Source organism: Cinclus cinclus, chromosome 9 (genome assembly GCF_963662255.1).
Source record: "Cinclus cinclus chromosome 9, bCinCin1.1, whole genome shotgun sequence".
Lineage (NCBI taxonomy): Eukaryota > Metazoa > Chordata > Aves > Passeriformes > Cinclidae > Cinclus > Cinclus cinclus.
Genome location: NC_085054.1, coordinates 22,194,005 through 22,210,025, shown reverse-complemented (window position 1 = coordinate 22,210,025; position 16,021 = coordinate 22,194,005). Strand labels below are relative to the sequence as shown.

General features: G+C 43.7%; 1 protein-coding gene across 2 annotated transcripts; it reads left to right on the top strand.

Moving 5' to 3' along the window:
* The first annotated feature begins 1,715 nt into the window (after positions 1-1,715).
* On the top strand, positions 1,716-15,763 carry LYPD1 (LY6/PLAUR domain containing 1). 2 transcript variants are annotated; one of them, XM_062498414.1, is made up of 3 exons: positions 1,716-1,767; positions 2,869-3,006; positions 15,528-15,763. In XM_062498414.1, the coding sequence occupies exons 1-3, from the start codon at positions 1,716-1,718 to the stop codon at positions 15,761-15,763; spliced, it is 426 nt and encodes a 141-aa protein (XP_062354398.1). The 2 variants fall into 2 exon arrangements, with proteins under 2 accessions (XP_062354398.1, XP_062354396.1); XM_062498412.1 differs by lacking the exon at positions 1,716-1,767 and having other exon boundaries at positions 2,766-3,006.
* The last annotated feature ends 258 nt before the right edge of the window (positions 15,764-16,021 follow it).

The window sequence follows — 16,021 nt, the reverse complement described above, 5'->3', positions numbered from 1 at the left end:
CTTCTGACTGCAGTGTGGCTTTTCAACTTCCACCTCCTCTGTACTCATTTCCCGTCAAATTATGAATGTACCATACTGTGTTATCTCTTCTAGTCTCTGTTTGGTCTTAAGTAAATTCTGAACACTGAAGTTATTTTTTAAAAAACAAAACAACTCCTGTTTGTGACACACTTAAATGTTGGTGCTAACCAGTACTAGTTCAAACATATCTTGGAACAGGGGGACTGGCTTGTATTGGGTGTTTTTGGTTTTTTCTACAAAGGTTGTTTATATGTAATGGAGAGTCTATTTCAAAGGTTCTGTGTATTTTTTCTAGATGTGAAGTATTTATAACTGCTTTTTGTACAGCAATTGTAAACTAGATATATTTGGGGTATTTCTAGACTCTACAGTTTCTTTAGCACATGCTTGTTAATCTTTGAAATATTGTATGATCAGTGTTAATATTTTGTGCAATTTGTTACATTTTAAGTCATTTCTGCCGTAAACTTGCATCGTCTTTTTCAACTTTTAAGAAATTTTCATTGAAACATCTTTCGTAAATAAAACTTCTCTTGCCTACCGGTGCCTGCTGAGGGGTTTTGGGAAGGGAATGCTGTGACAGCTTGGGCATGCAGGGCTGGGATCAGGGGGTACCCACCGAGCTGCCCCTCCTCCGGGCAGCGTTCGGAGATTTCGTGACACGGGGCTGTTAAACAGCGATTTTAGCGTAATTAACTCTTCCTTGGAGCAGAGCTGTGAAAGGAACACAGGGAAATAACGTGGTTATCCGGAGAGGAGGCGACCCACAGAGACGGTGCCAGCACCCCGGGCTGTCCCTGCCCTCCCGTCCCCTCGGGCGGGCGCTGCACAGCCCCCGACGGCTCCTGGCCGCTCTCGCTGCACCGCACCATCCCATCCCATCCCATCCCATCCCATCCCATCCCATCCCATCCCATCCCATCCCATCCCATCCCATCCCATCCCGCCGTGTGTCCGCGGAGGAGGCAGGGTCTGACCGCCGCTCCGGCACGTACGCGGCCACCGCGCCCTTATCCCTCATTTGGTTACGTTTGAATTCCCTTTTAGGGGGCTGGGAGGAGGGAATGGCGGGGCCGCACCGCCCCTCAGTCCCTCCCGGGGCCGTGGGTGCTGCGGGGCGTTTGTGGCAGGCGAGCGACGCCTCGCAGCGGGGCCCGGCGCCTCAGTCCCCGCAGACGCGCTCCGGCTGCCACCTGTGGGCCCGGGGGACACGGACGGGACCGGGGCGAGCCGGGTCTGTGCCCGAGCGGAGGAGGAGGAGGACGGGGATGTGATGAGCAGCCCCGGCAGGCAGAGGGTGGCGGGGCCCCTCGGCAGCGCCGTGCGAGCCGGACCCGGCGGTGCCGGGGCTCCCCTCCCTCGCTGAACTTCGCCCGTCCCCGAGGCGCGCCCGGCGAGGTGCGGGGATCCCCGCCCCGCTCCGCCGGCATCACATGGTTCTGGGGGAGGAGGGGGGAGCCGCCCCCCAGCTCTCCCTTCTCCTACAGTTTCTTCCAGTCTCAGCGCTCAACTCCGGCGAGGCTGGAGCGCGGCGCGGGGCTGGGCAGGGCGGGCTCCGCCGCCTGCTCCCGGGGCGCCGCTCCGCAGCGGAGGCGGCGGGGAAGCGGCACAAGTGCGCGGCGCCTCCGCTGCATCTCTGCTTCTGATGCCCCTTCGCGACTGCACGCCAGCCCGGCGGCCGCGGCTCCGGGAGGATGCGGCTCTTCCTCCTCGCTGCAACTTTCTGGGGATTGTGCCTGGCGCCAGGTAAGGGCTCCGCGCCGCTCGCCCGGAGGTGCCCGCGGCCAGACCCGCGCTGGGAACCTCCGTCCCCTCGGAGCCCCTCGACGGAGCTGCCGCCGGCCGCTAAAAAGGAACGAAGCCCTCGTCCTACCCGCGGCCCGCAGAGCCACCCGCTGCTGTCCCCAGCGCTGGCTGTCCCCGGGGAAAGGCGAGGCGCAGAACTCGGTGCCTCTCCGCGGATGCCGCCCGCTGCCTCGGCGGGGCCGGGGGTCGGAGCCGGCGGACGCTCCCGCCGCCGCAGCGCTCCCAGCGGAGGGCGGGCACGGGCCGGGGGTCCCCGGGCGGGACGAGGGGTACGGGAACCGCCGGCGGAACGCTGCCAGCGAACCCCGCGGAGCGCCTCGTTCGCGTGATGAAAGGCGGCTGGCGAGGGATGCTCCGCTGCTTTAATTGTGCACGGCAAAATAGTAATTAAATCATTTGTGATTCATTAGTAGCTGAATAAACCCGTTGGCACAGATAAGAGCCGAAGCGTATCTGTGAGCCGGGCTGCTCCCTGCGGGGTGCGGGCGGCTTTCAGCTCGCTGCGCCGAGGGGCAGCCGTGCGGCGGGCGATGGGCAGCTCCTGCCGGGCTGTGCCGGTGTCGGTGCCGTGCTGGTTTCGGTACCGGTACTGCTGTCGGTGCCGGTGCCCGTCGCCTCCTGGCGGTAGCGTCTCCAGCGCTGGAGCGGCCGCCCCGCGCCCCGTGGAAAGGAGCATCAGCAGAGCCGGCAACGCTCGGCCCCAGCTGAGCGGGGGCACGCTTGTTTTATTTTCTGTTTGTCAAAGGGATACTTGGGCTGAGCTGTTGAGTAGCTAGGAACAGTAAAATGCGTAGGGGAAAAGGTAAGGAATGTTTCTGGCGCGCGTTGGTTGGTTGTTTTTCTTCGGTGTTCGGTTTTTGTTTGTTTTGTTTTGGGTTTTTGATGCTATTGCTCTTATTTAAGGGCAGGTTAGATGGGGCTTTGAGCAGGTTGAGCAGATGATGTCGCTGCCCGTGGCAGGGGCTTGGAATGAGATGATCTATAAGGTCCTTTCCAAAAGAAAGCATTCTATGATTTTTAACAAACCTCTATCTGTTCCAGGTTCGGGTTTGCAAATACAGTGTTACCAGTGTGAGGAGTTCCAGCTAAACAATGACTGCTCCTCTCCAGAGTTCATCGTGAATTGTACAGTGAATGTGCAAGATATGTGTCAGAAAGAAGTAATGGAAAAAAGTTTTGGTAAGAATTTAAAAATTGTTCTTTGGTTTATCTGTTTTAGGTAGCATTTGTTGCTTTTTGTTCCACCCATTCAAGGTGTTCAGCTATAGATGACTCTCCTGTCCCTACCTGAAGGGACTGGATTCAATGTCTTACACCTCTGAGTAGCTTTGCAGCTAGATGAAGTTAAACATTTTCCTTTAAAACTGGTGTAAAAACTGAAGGATGCAAGCCAAATGTTGATAAAGCTGGTTAATACTCAGCCTTATGGGTCTCTGATATAGTTTCCCAGCACTGGGAAATTAATAACAACAAGTTAGTTTAATCTCATTACAGTTAATTACATGGGCTTTTCCCCCAAGAGATAGACAAGCATTAAATTAGTAATTCCCTCCTTTCTTTTATTTACTCAAGCAATTTATATACTCTGAAGTTTCATCTTAAGGGAAGAGTAGTGATCTTTGCTTTCATTCATTAAAGAAACCGTCAAACAAAAGGGAGAAAGGGTCTTTTATAAAAAGGGGAAAGGAGGGAATTTCGGGGGGATGAGAAGGGCACAAATAGACTTGTCATACCAATTTTTAAAGATTTCTTTTTTTCTCCCTTATTGCAATTTATATTAAAGTTAATGTATTAGGACAGCAATGTGTCCAAGAGGAAATCAGCTGTGATTCTGTACCTTGTCTCTATTGTCTTTCGAGCTGTGTTATAAATGGCTGTGTTTTGTTCAGGATCGTGGAAGGCATTTGAGATTTAGAGGGAACTGTCAGGTCTTACACTACTGTGTTTCTCTGTAGCTTTCTACGTGAGCAGAAGACAGGAACTTGACTAGGAGCTCTGGGACAGGGTGGGATGGCAGGAAGGGAGTGGGAGCTCATGGAGCTGCTCCCACTGCAGGCAGCTGAGAGGGTGCTGGGCATTGGAATGGACAAGGAGCAGTCGCTCCCTGGGGACCCCCAGCCTGGATGTGACCCCTGTGCCTAGCCTGGGGAGCAGAGAGCAGACTGGGGATTCAGAGCCCTGATTTAAGGGGATGCTGCTCTCTGGGACCGCCCATCTCTCAGCTTTGGTGCTTTGCTGTCAATGTAGATCAAGCTATAGTCTGTCCTTTGCCAGCAGCCCCTCCAGGAGCAGCAGGATGCCTTTGTGTGCAGTCATCCGTCCTGAACAGCAACAATGGTTCCTGGGCTTAGCAAATTCCTCTTCCACGTGCTTGTCAGTCAGCTGGCCCCACCTGTGCTGGTAATTTCACATCACTCTGTAATCAGTCCTGGATAAACAATAACAATTGTTACACATCAAAAGTAGCGGAACTGCTGACGCTCTCTCACCTGGGTAACACCATCCACAGTGACTCCTGCTGTGGAATACTTAGTACCTGTCCAGTGTAGGGTGGGGGGGAAAGATGGCTTTAAGCTGTTTAAAGGAACATTAGTATCTCTAAAGTTATTTTTTTTTACTGGAGTATTTTATTTCAAGCTTACTTGAAAAGGATGGTGGGGATGTGAGGTAGTTACAGCTTGTAAGGTGCTTTTAAAATATTGAGTATCTCTAAATGACTGCTTGAAGGCTTTGCTGTCTCCACACCACTTCTCTAGTACTTTCATGAGGTTAGACAGGATGTTGTGGTGATTTGGAGGGCCCTAGATGTGGTAGTAGACACAGACAAAAAAGGCAGATTCAAACCCTTTTCACTGATGCATAGCTTGCCATTACTCCTGTGAAGAAATGGTTTGCAATACAGTAAATAAGCAGCTCTTAAGCTTCTTGGTGGTTTTTTTTTTTTTCCTGTGCAATTTTATGTTTTCTCTGAGCAGATCCTTGGATTTTTCCTCTAGGAGGTTACTAGCAGGCTGTGCTTAGCAGGTGCCACTGCTCTATTGCATTTACTTCTGTAAATGCATTTCTTATTAATTTTAAGTTCAGAGATTGTAAATTTCAGCCAGTTAATAAATTTAAAACTTAATTTATTTCAAATTGAATGAAATTTACATTGCAAGCCTAGTTTCTGTTACCCTCAGTCAATTTTAGAGCAGGTTGGTTGTAAAACAGCGGTGATTCAGTTCATCATCCTTTATTCCTAATTGATATTTAAATGTGTGCAATATAAATAAATGCCTTACTCTCCCAAGTTTTATTTAATAATTCATTCTCCTTCTACCAGTCTATTTCATAACCAGATTCCTTTGGTTTTTGCTTATTACTGAAAGCTGAAATGTTTCAAGTATTGATTTTAATTTATACTAGACTTGACTTTGAGCTTTTAACCCAGAATATGAAAGATGTGAATTTGCATTTATTTGGCAGCACAATCTCATAATTAGAGTTTTTTCCCCTTGACTAAATACAGCCAAAGGAGTGCATTATTTGTCTAGATTAACCCATTTTGTCATTAATTACAACATAGCCGTGCCAGTGAGCGAAGCGCTCCAAGTTCTCTCAAACCTTATTTAAAAGTTGAGCACGGTGTTTTGAGATAAAGCTCATGGTGTGAGTGGGTCCCCATGGTGCTGAGGGAGCCCCCCTTCCTCTGCAGCAGGCACCAGTTGATGTGTTTTGCTCTGGGGCTCACGCTGTGTGTTGTGCCTGCAGTGCAGTCCCAGCACGTGGCCAGGGACTCTTTTCCATGGGTGTTTGTTGGGGTTCAGGGAGTTGTGCCACGGCAGCTCTGGGGCTCGGTTTCATTTCTGGGTTCAAATCCCTGTCGTAGAAGCAGCATGATGACAAATTACAACCCTGGGCTGTTCTTCCCATTTACAGTGTCAAAAGTTGCTTACGCCTGTTCACAGTTAAACAACTCCTCCTCAGTTTCTCTAAAATCAGATGTCACTGTGCTCTCTCAGAGCATTATCTCAGCTTCTGGAGAAACAGCTTCAGGTGAGAAATAACAGCAGCTCAGGCAGGTTCCTAACCCAGACCTTAAAAGCAGCTGGTCCTGTGGCAGCCTCTGATGTGAGCAGCTAAGAAAGCAGCTGTTAGTAACTTTTTTATTTTGAATTAGGTCATCAAGAGTCTGATCTCTGCTGTTTGTTGTAGCAGGCAGACATTTGCTCCTTTGAACAACTTAAAGTGAACTGAGAATTGAGCAGCAAATGGCAAAATATTTTTGTTTCTTAAGGCTGAGTTATATTTTAAATTTTTTTTGCCAGAAAAAGTTTAACAATTGTTAGCATTCTGTTCCAGTGGGAGATCCAGGACAAAACACTATTTTCCCTATGGTAAAGAATCTTGCACTCAAGACTGTACCAAGAAATTTTTTATCCCACAGAAATTATGTAAAGGATAAATTTCTAGTGCATTCTTCAATTGGATAAGCAGGTGTTTAAAAACTGTGTAAATTGAATGTTTGACAAGGATCAAAGTTCGTAGAATAATTCTACTTGCAGATACCTTGTGGAAATACCTGTGGTAGATTCCCTTCTCCTACTTGGCCTCTGTCTTTCCAGTCTATGGACTTTTCAATTAGAAATGTCAGTGCTCCTTCATTTTTAGAATACATACAGCAATAAAGAAATCCCACAGTATATTGGGATCAAGTGAAACATCTTGGTGATATATAAATGAGTATATAATGTGTATATGCTTTTATATATATTATATACCATAGAAAATATACTGGTAATGATAGTCTTGCCTTTTACTGAAGGGAAGAGTTATCTGAGCATAAAGACTGATCTAAAACCTACTTAAGGCAAAATGAAACTTGCAATGCGAATACACCAGCGAGGGATAAAGCAGGAAGGATGAGGCAGTCAGCCCAGAGAGGTAGCCAGTCTCAATTTCTTGGAACTCTCTGCAGCAAACCTGCCCATGTGCATGTTTTGAACAACACACCGTCTGTTCTAATGTAGTTGTGAACATACTTTTACTAACTTTTGCAAGGAAAAAAAAAAGAGAAGATCCACAGTGGTGATGCCAATACTTTAAAATATCAAGGATTTTTCCTTTTGCAAGCAAATTGGGAAAGAATCCAATTATTGTATTAATCCGCAATAAGAAACTTAGCTTATTTGTTTGGTTTACAGTGGTCCTTTTAATGTATTTAATTAGTATATAATTCTGCAGTGTAGTTAAAGCAATTGCTGTGATTGTATTGTGCTTAAAAGTAGTGCATGGAAACACCATGAGCAAGATCAGCACCTCAGTGTTGAATTAGAACTTTATCTATTTCTTTGAACTCTTTCCAGTAGTGGCTTTCCCGTCATTTGTTTTATCTGTGATTGTTTTGTATCATGAGCTGGGCTGTGGTAAATTCTTTACTTGTGATTATTACTTGGTTTTGCCACGTTTAAGTTGTTCATGTGTGCCTGTGAAGGATTATAGAGCCACTTTTTTCTCTGTTCATGTGTAGAATACATTAGTGCTAATATTAATTGCATATTTATATCAAGGGAAAATTATGCTCTGGTGTACTTTTATTGACAAAGTGATTAAAACAGCAAATAAAGTTTAATGTTGCCAGAATTACTGTAGGCATTAAAGCTTTATAGGAAGCTGTTGCATCCCCCGGTATCATTTAAAAACAATAAGAAACATCCACTAAACTGGATTTTTTTTTCCTCTACACTTTTTTGGTCAAAGGATATCAACATAACTCAACAGAATTTGTTGGGGCTTGGGGTTTTTTTGTTTGTTTCTTTTTTAATCAAGGTAAAGCACGACATAATAAATCTTCATTGACAGTTTTTAAAGATAAATAAAAATGTTGCATGGGAGAGTTGGTACCTATAACATCACATACTGTGCTGCCAGGTGCCCAAGGAAATGAAGACATAATGTCAATATTGGAAACACAGTTCACTTTTGATATTGAATGAAAGACTTGCTATGGATGTTGTTGATTTGCATTGTATGCCGAAAACTTGGATCTGTGGATACATTACCATTCAGAAAGACTTTTTTCTCAAATGTCAAAGGCAATTCCTTTTACTTCTAAATTTTTTCCCAATCTTTGGGTTTCTCAGAAAACTCCCAGCCACTTATGGAATGAACAGACCTGAGTGTGTCAGCTGAGGAGAAGTTATGAGAGTGAGTGTGCAGCAGTTGCTGTTCCGACTGCCTTTCAATAAAGAAAAGCAGCAGTGAACAGTTCAAGCAGTTTATGACTTGAAAGTCATGACAAAGATCTGAGTGCAGAAGTGATGAAGACTGCATTATTTTAAGGAAGATAGGGTATCTGGACGAGTGAATTTCATTTTTCACAGGACATGGACAATAGCTTTTTATGTTATTTTATTCTCAGGCTTGTATGAAAGATACACAAATGAATTTTGTGATGATACAGTGCCCACAGCCTGGTGTCTCTTAAACCTCTCCTAAGAGTTTCCCATTGCATTTCACACACAAATGAGTTTGTGTTTCCAAATCTTCTTGAAGTCTGACCTTGTCACCCCCCTTAGCTCCCAATGGCCTTACCAAAACATTGGCAAGCAAGCAAGCTTTAATCAATCCAAACAGTTTCCATTTTTCCTTCGTAGTCTGGATGGTTTTTTTGGAAAACTTGACAACTTACCAATAAGTCTTTGATTCTGGAAATGCTATATAAAACCCAGGAAAATCCTTCTCTTAAGTTGAACAGGCTGTAAAATCCTGAGCATGAAAGTAGCTAAAGATTTAAGAGCGGAATGAATTTCCTAACTTCTGGTATGCAACTGCTAACATCTGAGCCATTCACTGAAAGGGGTAAGGACATTAATTAGGGATGCAGCAAGACTATTCAAGTGTAAAATTATTTATTCAGCTTTTTGCAAGGATGTAGCATTTCAACATTTGTAAAGGTAAAAGGGCTGTGGCTTCCCTTCATCTCAGCATGTGACAGTTGTCGAAAAAAAGCTCATACAGGAGTCTGAAAATTGAGTCCAAGTTCATCTCTGTCTCTACAAGATCAAGTATATTTACGTCTTGATACCTTTGCATCAGGTAAGAGGAGAGGATGGAAGGCTGTGAGCCAACTTTGTTGGGAATATTGTGTGTTTTAGTACTTGGCTGTGCATCCACATTAGTGGGCAGAGAAACTAATAAGAACAGTAGGAAGCAAAAGATTTATTAGATATGCAGGTGAAAGCTGAGCTTTGACCTCTCATTTGTAGCCTCCCATGGCTTTAAAAAACACTTGATAACAGCACCATTAGTAGTTGAATTTCACTTTCCCAGCCTATGCATTTTTAAGCATTTTAATGCCATGCTTCAGCTTTGCAAGCAGTGACAAAGGCTTTTTTTGTGATGGTTTTGTTGTTAACAGCACCGTTTTGAGTCACATTTCCAGTACCAGAATTAGAAGGCACAACTTACAAAAAGATATCAGGGTAATCTAAACCCTTGTCCTCTGTCAGTCAACAATTGTCCAGTTTTCTCCTGAGCTGATTTAATTTCTGAAGGGTGTCATGTCAGGGTCAGAAGGAGAGTGAGGAGAGCAGACTTTCATTGTCAAAAGCTTCCGGTTAGCTTCTGGAAAATATGTGCAACTTTAAAAAAGTGCTAAATGTATGAAGGATTTGTCACGATATTAGGTTTTCATACAAAATCATGGTGATAATATCATAAGTAAACCAGGTAGGATTTGATGGGGGGGGTGTTTTCATTTTTTTTGGGGGGGGGGGGAGGGGTTGGAGGAGGCTGGGTTTGTCTTATTTTTAATAGAATTGTATACTCTGTAAGAACCTAAAGGCTATGAATATGCTTTTATCTTGTCTATTGAATGCATCAAAGGGAGGAACAGGATGAAATAGCTGCAGTCCTAAAACACATGATTCAAAATCAGGAAGTGTGTGCATAGCTTTGCAGTAGATTGCGAGTCACATACATTTACTGCCTTGGGTTTTGTGGGGTTTTTTTGTTTTTTTTTTTTTGTCTGGAAAACACTGATCATGGTAGCTCACAGTACTTAAGTAGCTGTTTACACGGTGATTAGAAAATTTTGTGGTAGAATTTCTGTACAAATTATTTAAACCACTTGTCTTGCCAGCTTTCTCTCTGGAGTTCACAAGGATAAGAAGAGTTAGTGCGAAGTGAAACTTACAGGACATGGTTAGACGTGATTATATTTTATGCTTGCTTAAATTGTTTGGGGTTTTTGGGAGGGTTTTTGTAACAATGAATTTACAGCCGTAGCTGAAAGGCTGTGTGTTGAGGAAGCTTAATTCATACTTTAAACCAATAAAAACATGATCTGACTAAAACTGCAATTGTTTGGGGAAGCACAGCATCAGAAGTGATTGACTGTTCTTCAATGCAAGAGTTAGGACATGTTCTCCTGAGTTGTGTGTGCTACACTATGAATTATCCACTGTTCACCAATTTCCCAGCTTTGGCTTAGGATAGATGGGCAAGATTTAAACATCCAGTCTAAGAGTGGAGTGGAGGTTCTGTCAAAATTGTAAGTGTATGCCTCAAACTCGCCTTGATCTACCTGCTGGCTTTCTCAGCTACTTACTTGAGGATGCAAGACTTTTCTACAGCTCTTTTTTTTTTTTTTTTTGCTTCCACTTCCTGCACCTGGTGAAGTCTTGAAATGCTCAGGGATGCCTCAGTGCTGGGCTCTAGTTGGATATAGATGCTTTCTAAACTCCAGAAGATTTATATGGCAGGTTTGCTGAGAGCACGTGCAGGGGATTTTGCTAAAGCGTCGCTCATAGGAGGAGCTGCACAAGACTGACTTCACACGAGCCTGTGAAATTGGTTATGTACAAGGTGGTGTAGAAAAAGCTTTCTTTTAGAAAATGGAGTGTTAGTCACAGCCCACAAGATCAGAGAACATCTGGCTTGGAAAGTTCAGTGTTGGGCAAAGTGACACTGTCCACTTGACTGAGGAAAGCTTATGAGGGTTTTGTGGCCACGAGGTCCTGGGGTGAAGAACAGGGCTGTGATTGCTGGAAACAGTTTCAGAGTAGCTGGGTCATAGGAGTGGGAAGGTGACTTTTTTTTGGAAATTAGGTCGCTGATCTCAGAGGTGATAACCTGGTTGCCTGTGTTGGCTTCAGAGAGCCTCTGTGCATTTTGCTGAAGGACACTCCTGAGAGTACAGGTGCAAAATGAAGTTGCACACTGCTTGGATTGTGGTTGGCTCTCAAGAGTTGGAGAGTCGTGCTTACACAGCATCTTTCTTGTCAGCACCTCGCAGAACAGAAGAATCAGAGGTGCCCAATAAGATTCTTTTCAATCCAATCAGGAAGAGAAAAACCTTGGATCTTCTGGTGCCTTCTACATAAACACAGTGTAAGAAGTAGGTGTGATGTCACCTTTTGTGGTTGTCCTAGGAACAAGTTACACTGTAATTCAAGAGAAATGCACTGGGATGTGCAGACAAGGTCAAGGAAAGAACACTCACTTTTGGATTTGAATAAATTATTGCTTAAATTGTTTTTTGCAATCAAGACAGAATGCACCTGTGTGTGGCCAAAACAGAGCCGGGGTGCAGGTGCACAGGACTAGACTGGATCCTGCTAAGAAAATAAATATTGCAAGCAGGAACTATAGAAAGGCCTTAAGATTTACAGCCATCCCTACATTGCAAGGAATAAGGCAGAAATAGTAGTCTAGGTCTTGACACTGTCTAAATATGTGATGAATTGTGGGGCAGAGGGAGGTGTAACCGTGGGCAAGTTGCTTAGTCTAGAAATAAATTTCCAGTGCCAAATTTAAGCCCAAATCTGCTTTAAAAATAAAACAAACCCCGAAAACAAACTTGACTGTGGTAGGTATATGTGACAGGAAAGGGTATGGGATATTAGCACATTATCACACATCTGTTCTAGTTCTGTGTACTCCCCTCTTCTCTTGAAAGTTCTTGGTCTGCATTCCACAGACCTTGAAGCCAAAATCAAGGAAAATCTGTCTGTCAGTAGTAGATCATTCACAGTAAAACATCCTTAGAGTATCTAAACTATTGTTGGGGGTCTGCTGAATGCGTGAAAAAGGACAAATTACTCTGTATTCATCCATCAGGTAATTGGGCAATAAATATACTAATTGAGTAGTCGTAAATATGCTAATTGATCACTAGTGTCAATTGTTGAGGTGGGTAGCTGGGAATGACCTTATCCCGGTAAAAGCAGAGTGTAAAAAATGAAATCTCCTTCCTTATCCAGTGAGTCAGAATAATCTGAGATAGAAGAAAAACTTCCAGAAAGGTTTGTAATTATTTTTCTGGGTGATATGTTAATGAATGCATCAAGCTGATTGCTCAGGCAAGAATACCCAGTAATTAGCAGTTATGTCTGTGGTATGAGTCTTATGAGGCAGATAACCATTTTGAAGAACTGTCTGCAGTTCAGCCTGCTGGTGGCAAATGGTTCAGGGAGATCTTGGGGATCGTTTTGGAAATGGCTCAGCGATGCTGCAAAGGAGGGGTTTGAGGAGAAATCTCTGGATATAACCCAGAGAGGACGCTGCTGTCCTGGCTGAACTCAGGGGTGAGCTGAAGTTACTGGGGACCATTAACCTGCTTGCTGGAGGGAGGAGATGATGTTCCTGCCATCAGATAACGAAAGTCAGTTGTACTAATGTATTTCCTACCAGAATTATGATAGGAAGAAGGTTTAAGAGTAAGTGAAGTCACAGCACAAGTGGTTTAAAAATGTCATTCCTGCAGTGCTAACATTCCCTCTTTTTCCACCAACTTCTGTGCCTGTTGGCATTGTGTCTTCCTGTCAAGATACTGCAGAACCAGAGAGAGCACACAGCCTTTCTGTGCTGATCAAGCTTGCTTCATACCTGATGCTTTCTAAAAAGCACTTAGTGTGATAGCAGCTGGTTTGTGAGATCAAGAGAATCTATCAGTACTTAAAGGAAAAAAAATCTTGGATGTGAAAGGCATGTTATCTGCAAAGGAGCTGTTAAAAACTCAGCGTTTCCTCAGGTTTTTAATGTAAAAATATTTCTAAAATTTCCTCAGGTTTTTAATGTAAAAATATTTCTAAAATTTAGATTACTGGAACAGGGAATGGGAATAAATGGTCATTTGACTGTGAAATTTCCTATTGTAAGGCATTTACTGAAAAGCCACGGGAGAAGCAAGGGAATTTTGCTGCTACTCAGATTATTCTCTCTATTTAGGTGTGAACATGGTCAATCTGTTCATGAAACTTTGAGTAGTAAAATTTCAGTCTGTTCAGGAATATTGGGTTTTGACTTCAAAAGGAGCTCTGGACTGTTCTATGGGATTGATCTTGGAGAACAGATCTGTTGTAAACACGTGGAGTTTAACTGCAGGACTTCGATTTTTTTTTTTTTTTTTTTTTTTTTCAGGAGAGATGTACTAGAATTGCCTGCCTCAGAGGGCATCATCTAATGTTCAAAGCAGTGAACAATTCTAATCTCCTAATCTATGGGAGAATTGCAAAGTGTGATATTTCAGGGACCCAAACTAATAAATCACTAGTTCAAATTGTGAACAGGGCTATGCAGAAAATCTGTGAAAATGAAACAGCAGGAAAGAGTGATCTATAACATGATGGGAAAAGGAAATCTGCCAGGGTCAAAAGCTCTTTAGAGACTTGCTCTTTGAGGGGAAAGTCAAATTCACTGCTGTTCATATGGAAGATTGAGGAATGGCTGAGTTTGGTGGGTGTTTGTTGCTCAGGGAGATTGTCTGTGATGGGGGGATGTGGGATTAGGGAATGGAGAACAGTCATTGTGCCTGGTTTAATTGAATACAGGAGTCCTTTCTCAAGAGGGAAAGGGAAGGAAAAACATTAATTGTAGCCATGGAAAGGGTCATATCTTCCTCTGCTCTGGGAAGATTGCAGGAGGAACACGGACGAAGCACCAGGTCTTTCTGGAGAACATCAACTGAGATTTTGGTATTGTAAAGCTGAGCAGTGGCAGCACCACTGAAGCTCCTCGACAGCAGTAGTTTGTCAGCAGAGACAGAACTCCCTTCTTTTTGCAAACTGTAGTAATAAAGATTGCATTGCTTGATCTGTGTGCCTTTGCTGTTACAGGGAGAACAGCCCACAGCTCCTCTTCCTTCTTGAGAAAAGGCTCTACCTGCTGTGTTGATTGATTAAAGATCACTGGAGACAGAGGAAGATTTAACACTCACTTCAGGGCTTCTCTTCATAAGTTTAGTGAGAAAGATAGCCTAAAAACATGTTTCAGAATTGAAGATTTTTAGAGGGAGAACACAAACAAGGAAACCCCTGCATTGTTGGGATGGCAGCAGTGTTGTGACAGTAAAAAAGAATTGCTTTAATTAAAAGTCTCTGAAGACAGGAAATCCTTCTTTCTGAGCACAGCCCAAACAAAGGGTGTTCTGCTGCTACTTGCAGCACTCAGAGGTGTGGTGGCTGATGCCAAATTGCAGAGGTGTCTCCTGGACCATGGAGGGGCTGTAGTGGTTATTAAGTCCCTGGGGTTGGCAGGCACTGTATATCCAGTATCTGTGGGTCATATTCCCACCTCACTCCCTCCAAAAAAGTCTCAATCACTGTGCATTTAAAGACATTTTGGGACCATGGCAAGGGATGCAAAGGCACCATTCTCCAAGGAAATCCTGTTCCCTTGCTTTTCAGGAGGAAAAATGCAAAAACTTTTTGAAAATCCCATGTTCAAAAGGAATAGGGATTTTATCATCCTTAGGAATATCCCTACCTCTTTTTGTAAGTACAAGCAGGCAAGGATCCATTATCTGTGTGTATTATGGGTGTGTTTTTCTAAGACACATTTTCTACTGTATCACTTGCAGGAAAACTTTGGAGTAATGAGATGGGGAACTGCCATAACCATTTTTCACTGCGACAGAAGAAAATACAACTGTATTTTAAAGCCTTTAGAAACCATGTTAAAATAACAGCTAAAAGTACATAACTTTTTCAGTTAAAAACAATCTGAGAAATTATAAATGAGCTTATTAATTAAAATTACCTTAAATTACATTCAAAAAGGGAAGACTTTCAACTCAAGAAAGACACTTCTATAGAAATGGAAATTTTTGTTATTGAGGGTATTAAACTTCAAAGACAAGCAAGAACTGAGATTACCTGGAAAAGAACTCTAGTTCTTCTTCAAAAAAAAAAGTTAAAATGGGAGGGAGGAGGATGAAAGTTTTGCTGATAATCATCCTCTTTTTACTCTTGGTTACTTGTCTGTGTGTGGCAGAGGAACAAGAAAAGGGGGAAAAAAATCTCAAAAGACAAATTAAGAGCATAGAAAGCTGTAATTACTTAGACACCTTAACTCAGACATGTTCAGCAATAGAAACAAAACTAATTTTCTCACTAATTGCATTTCAGCTATAGCTATTCAAACAATTTATTCTGAAAGATGAAGAGTTCTAGTTATAAAATGCATCATTTGATCTACATTATGCAAATTAAGTCTGTAATATTTTTGGTTCCAACCAGAATCGAACTACAGAGAAGTTCTAAGCCGAGCGACCGCGGTGCTCCGGCAGCTTGGGCTGTCGGTCCTGCCACTGCTAAGGTGTCTGCCCTAAGCACCAGCAGTGCTTCGGGGATGTAAACTGGGTTTGCAGCTGCTTTTGAGAACGACTCCTGCTGTAAAGTTCTCCCCTCAAACGGAGTAACCCTTGTTCTGTGTCACAGGAATCATGTACCGCAAGTCCTGCGCCTCCTCGGCAGCGTGTCTGATCGCCTCCGCCGGCTACCAGTCCTTCTGCTCTCCTGGCAAGGTGAACTCCGTCTGCATCAGCTGCTGCAACACTCCACTCTGCAATGGACCCCGGCCCAAGAAGAGGGGGAACTCTGCCGTGGTGCCGAGGGCACGCATGATAACCACTCTTCTGCTTCTTAAATTTGCTCTGTTGTTTTTGTACTGCTAAACGTCAAGCAAGTTGTTCTGGGTTTTTTTTTGCCCTGACACAATTTGTCCTGTATCCTTCTCTCTTCAAGGACGCTGCACTTATTTTCTGTTTGTTTCCAAATCCCTGTCAACAGCAAGGGGAGTTCAGTGGTTGTGTGGAGAAGAGGGGCTGATATTTTTGTCAGCTAATGAGTTCAGTTAGCAGATTGAATTTCCAGTGTGCACTTAAAAATCCCAGCAAGATACAGAACTCCTGCTCCTTTTGCGTAACTGGAAA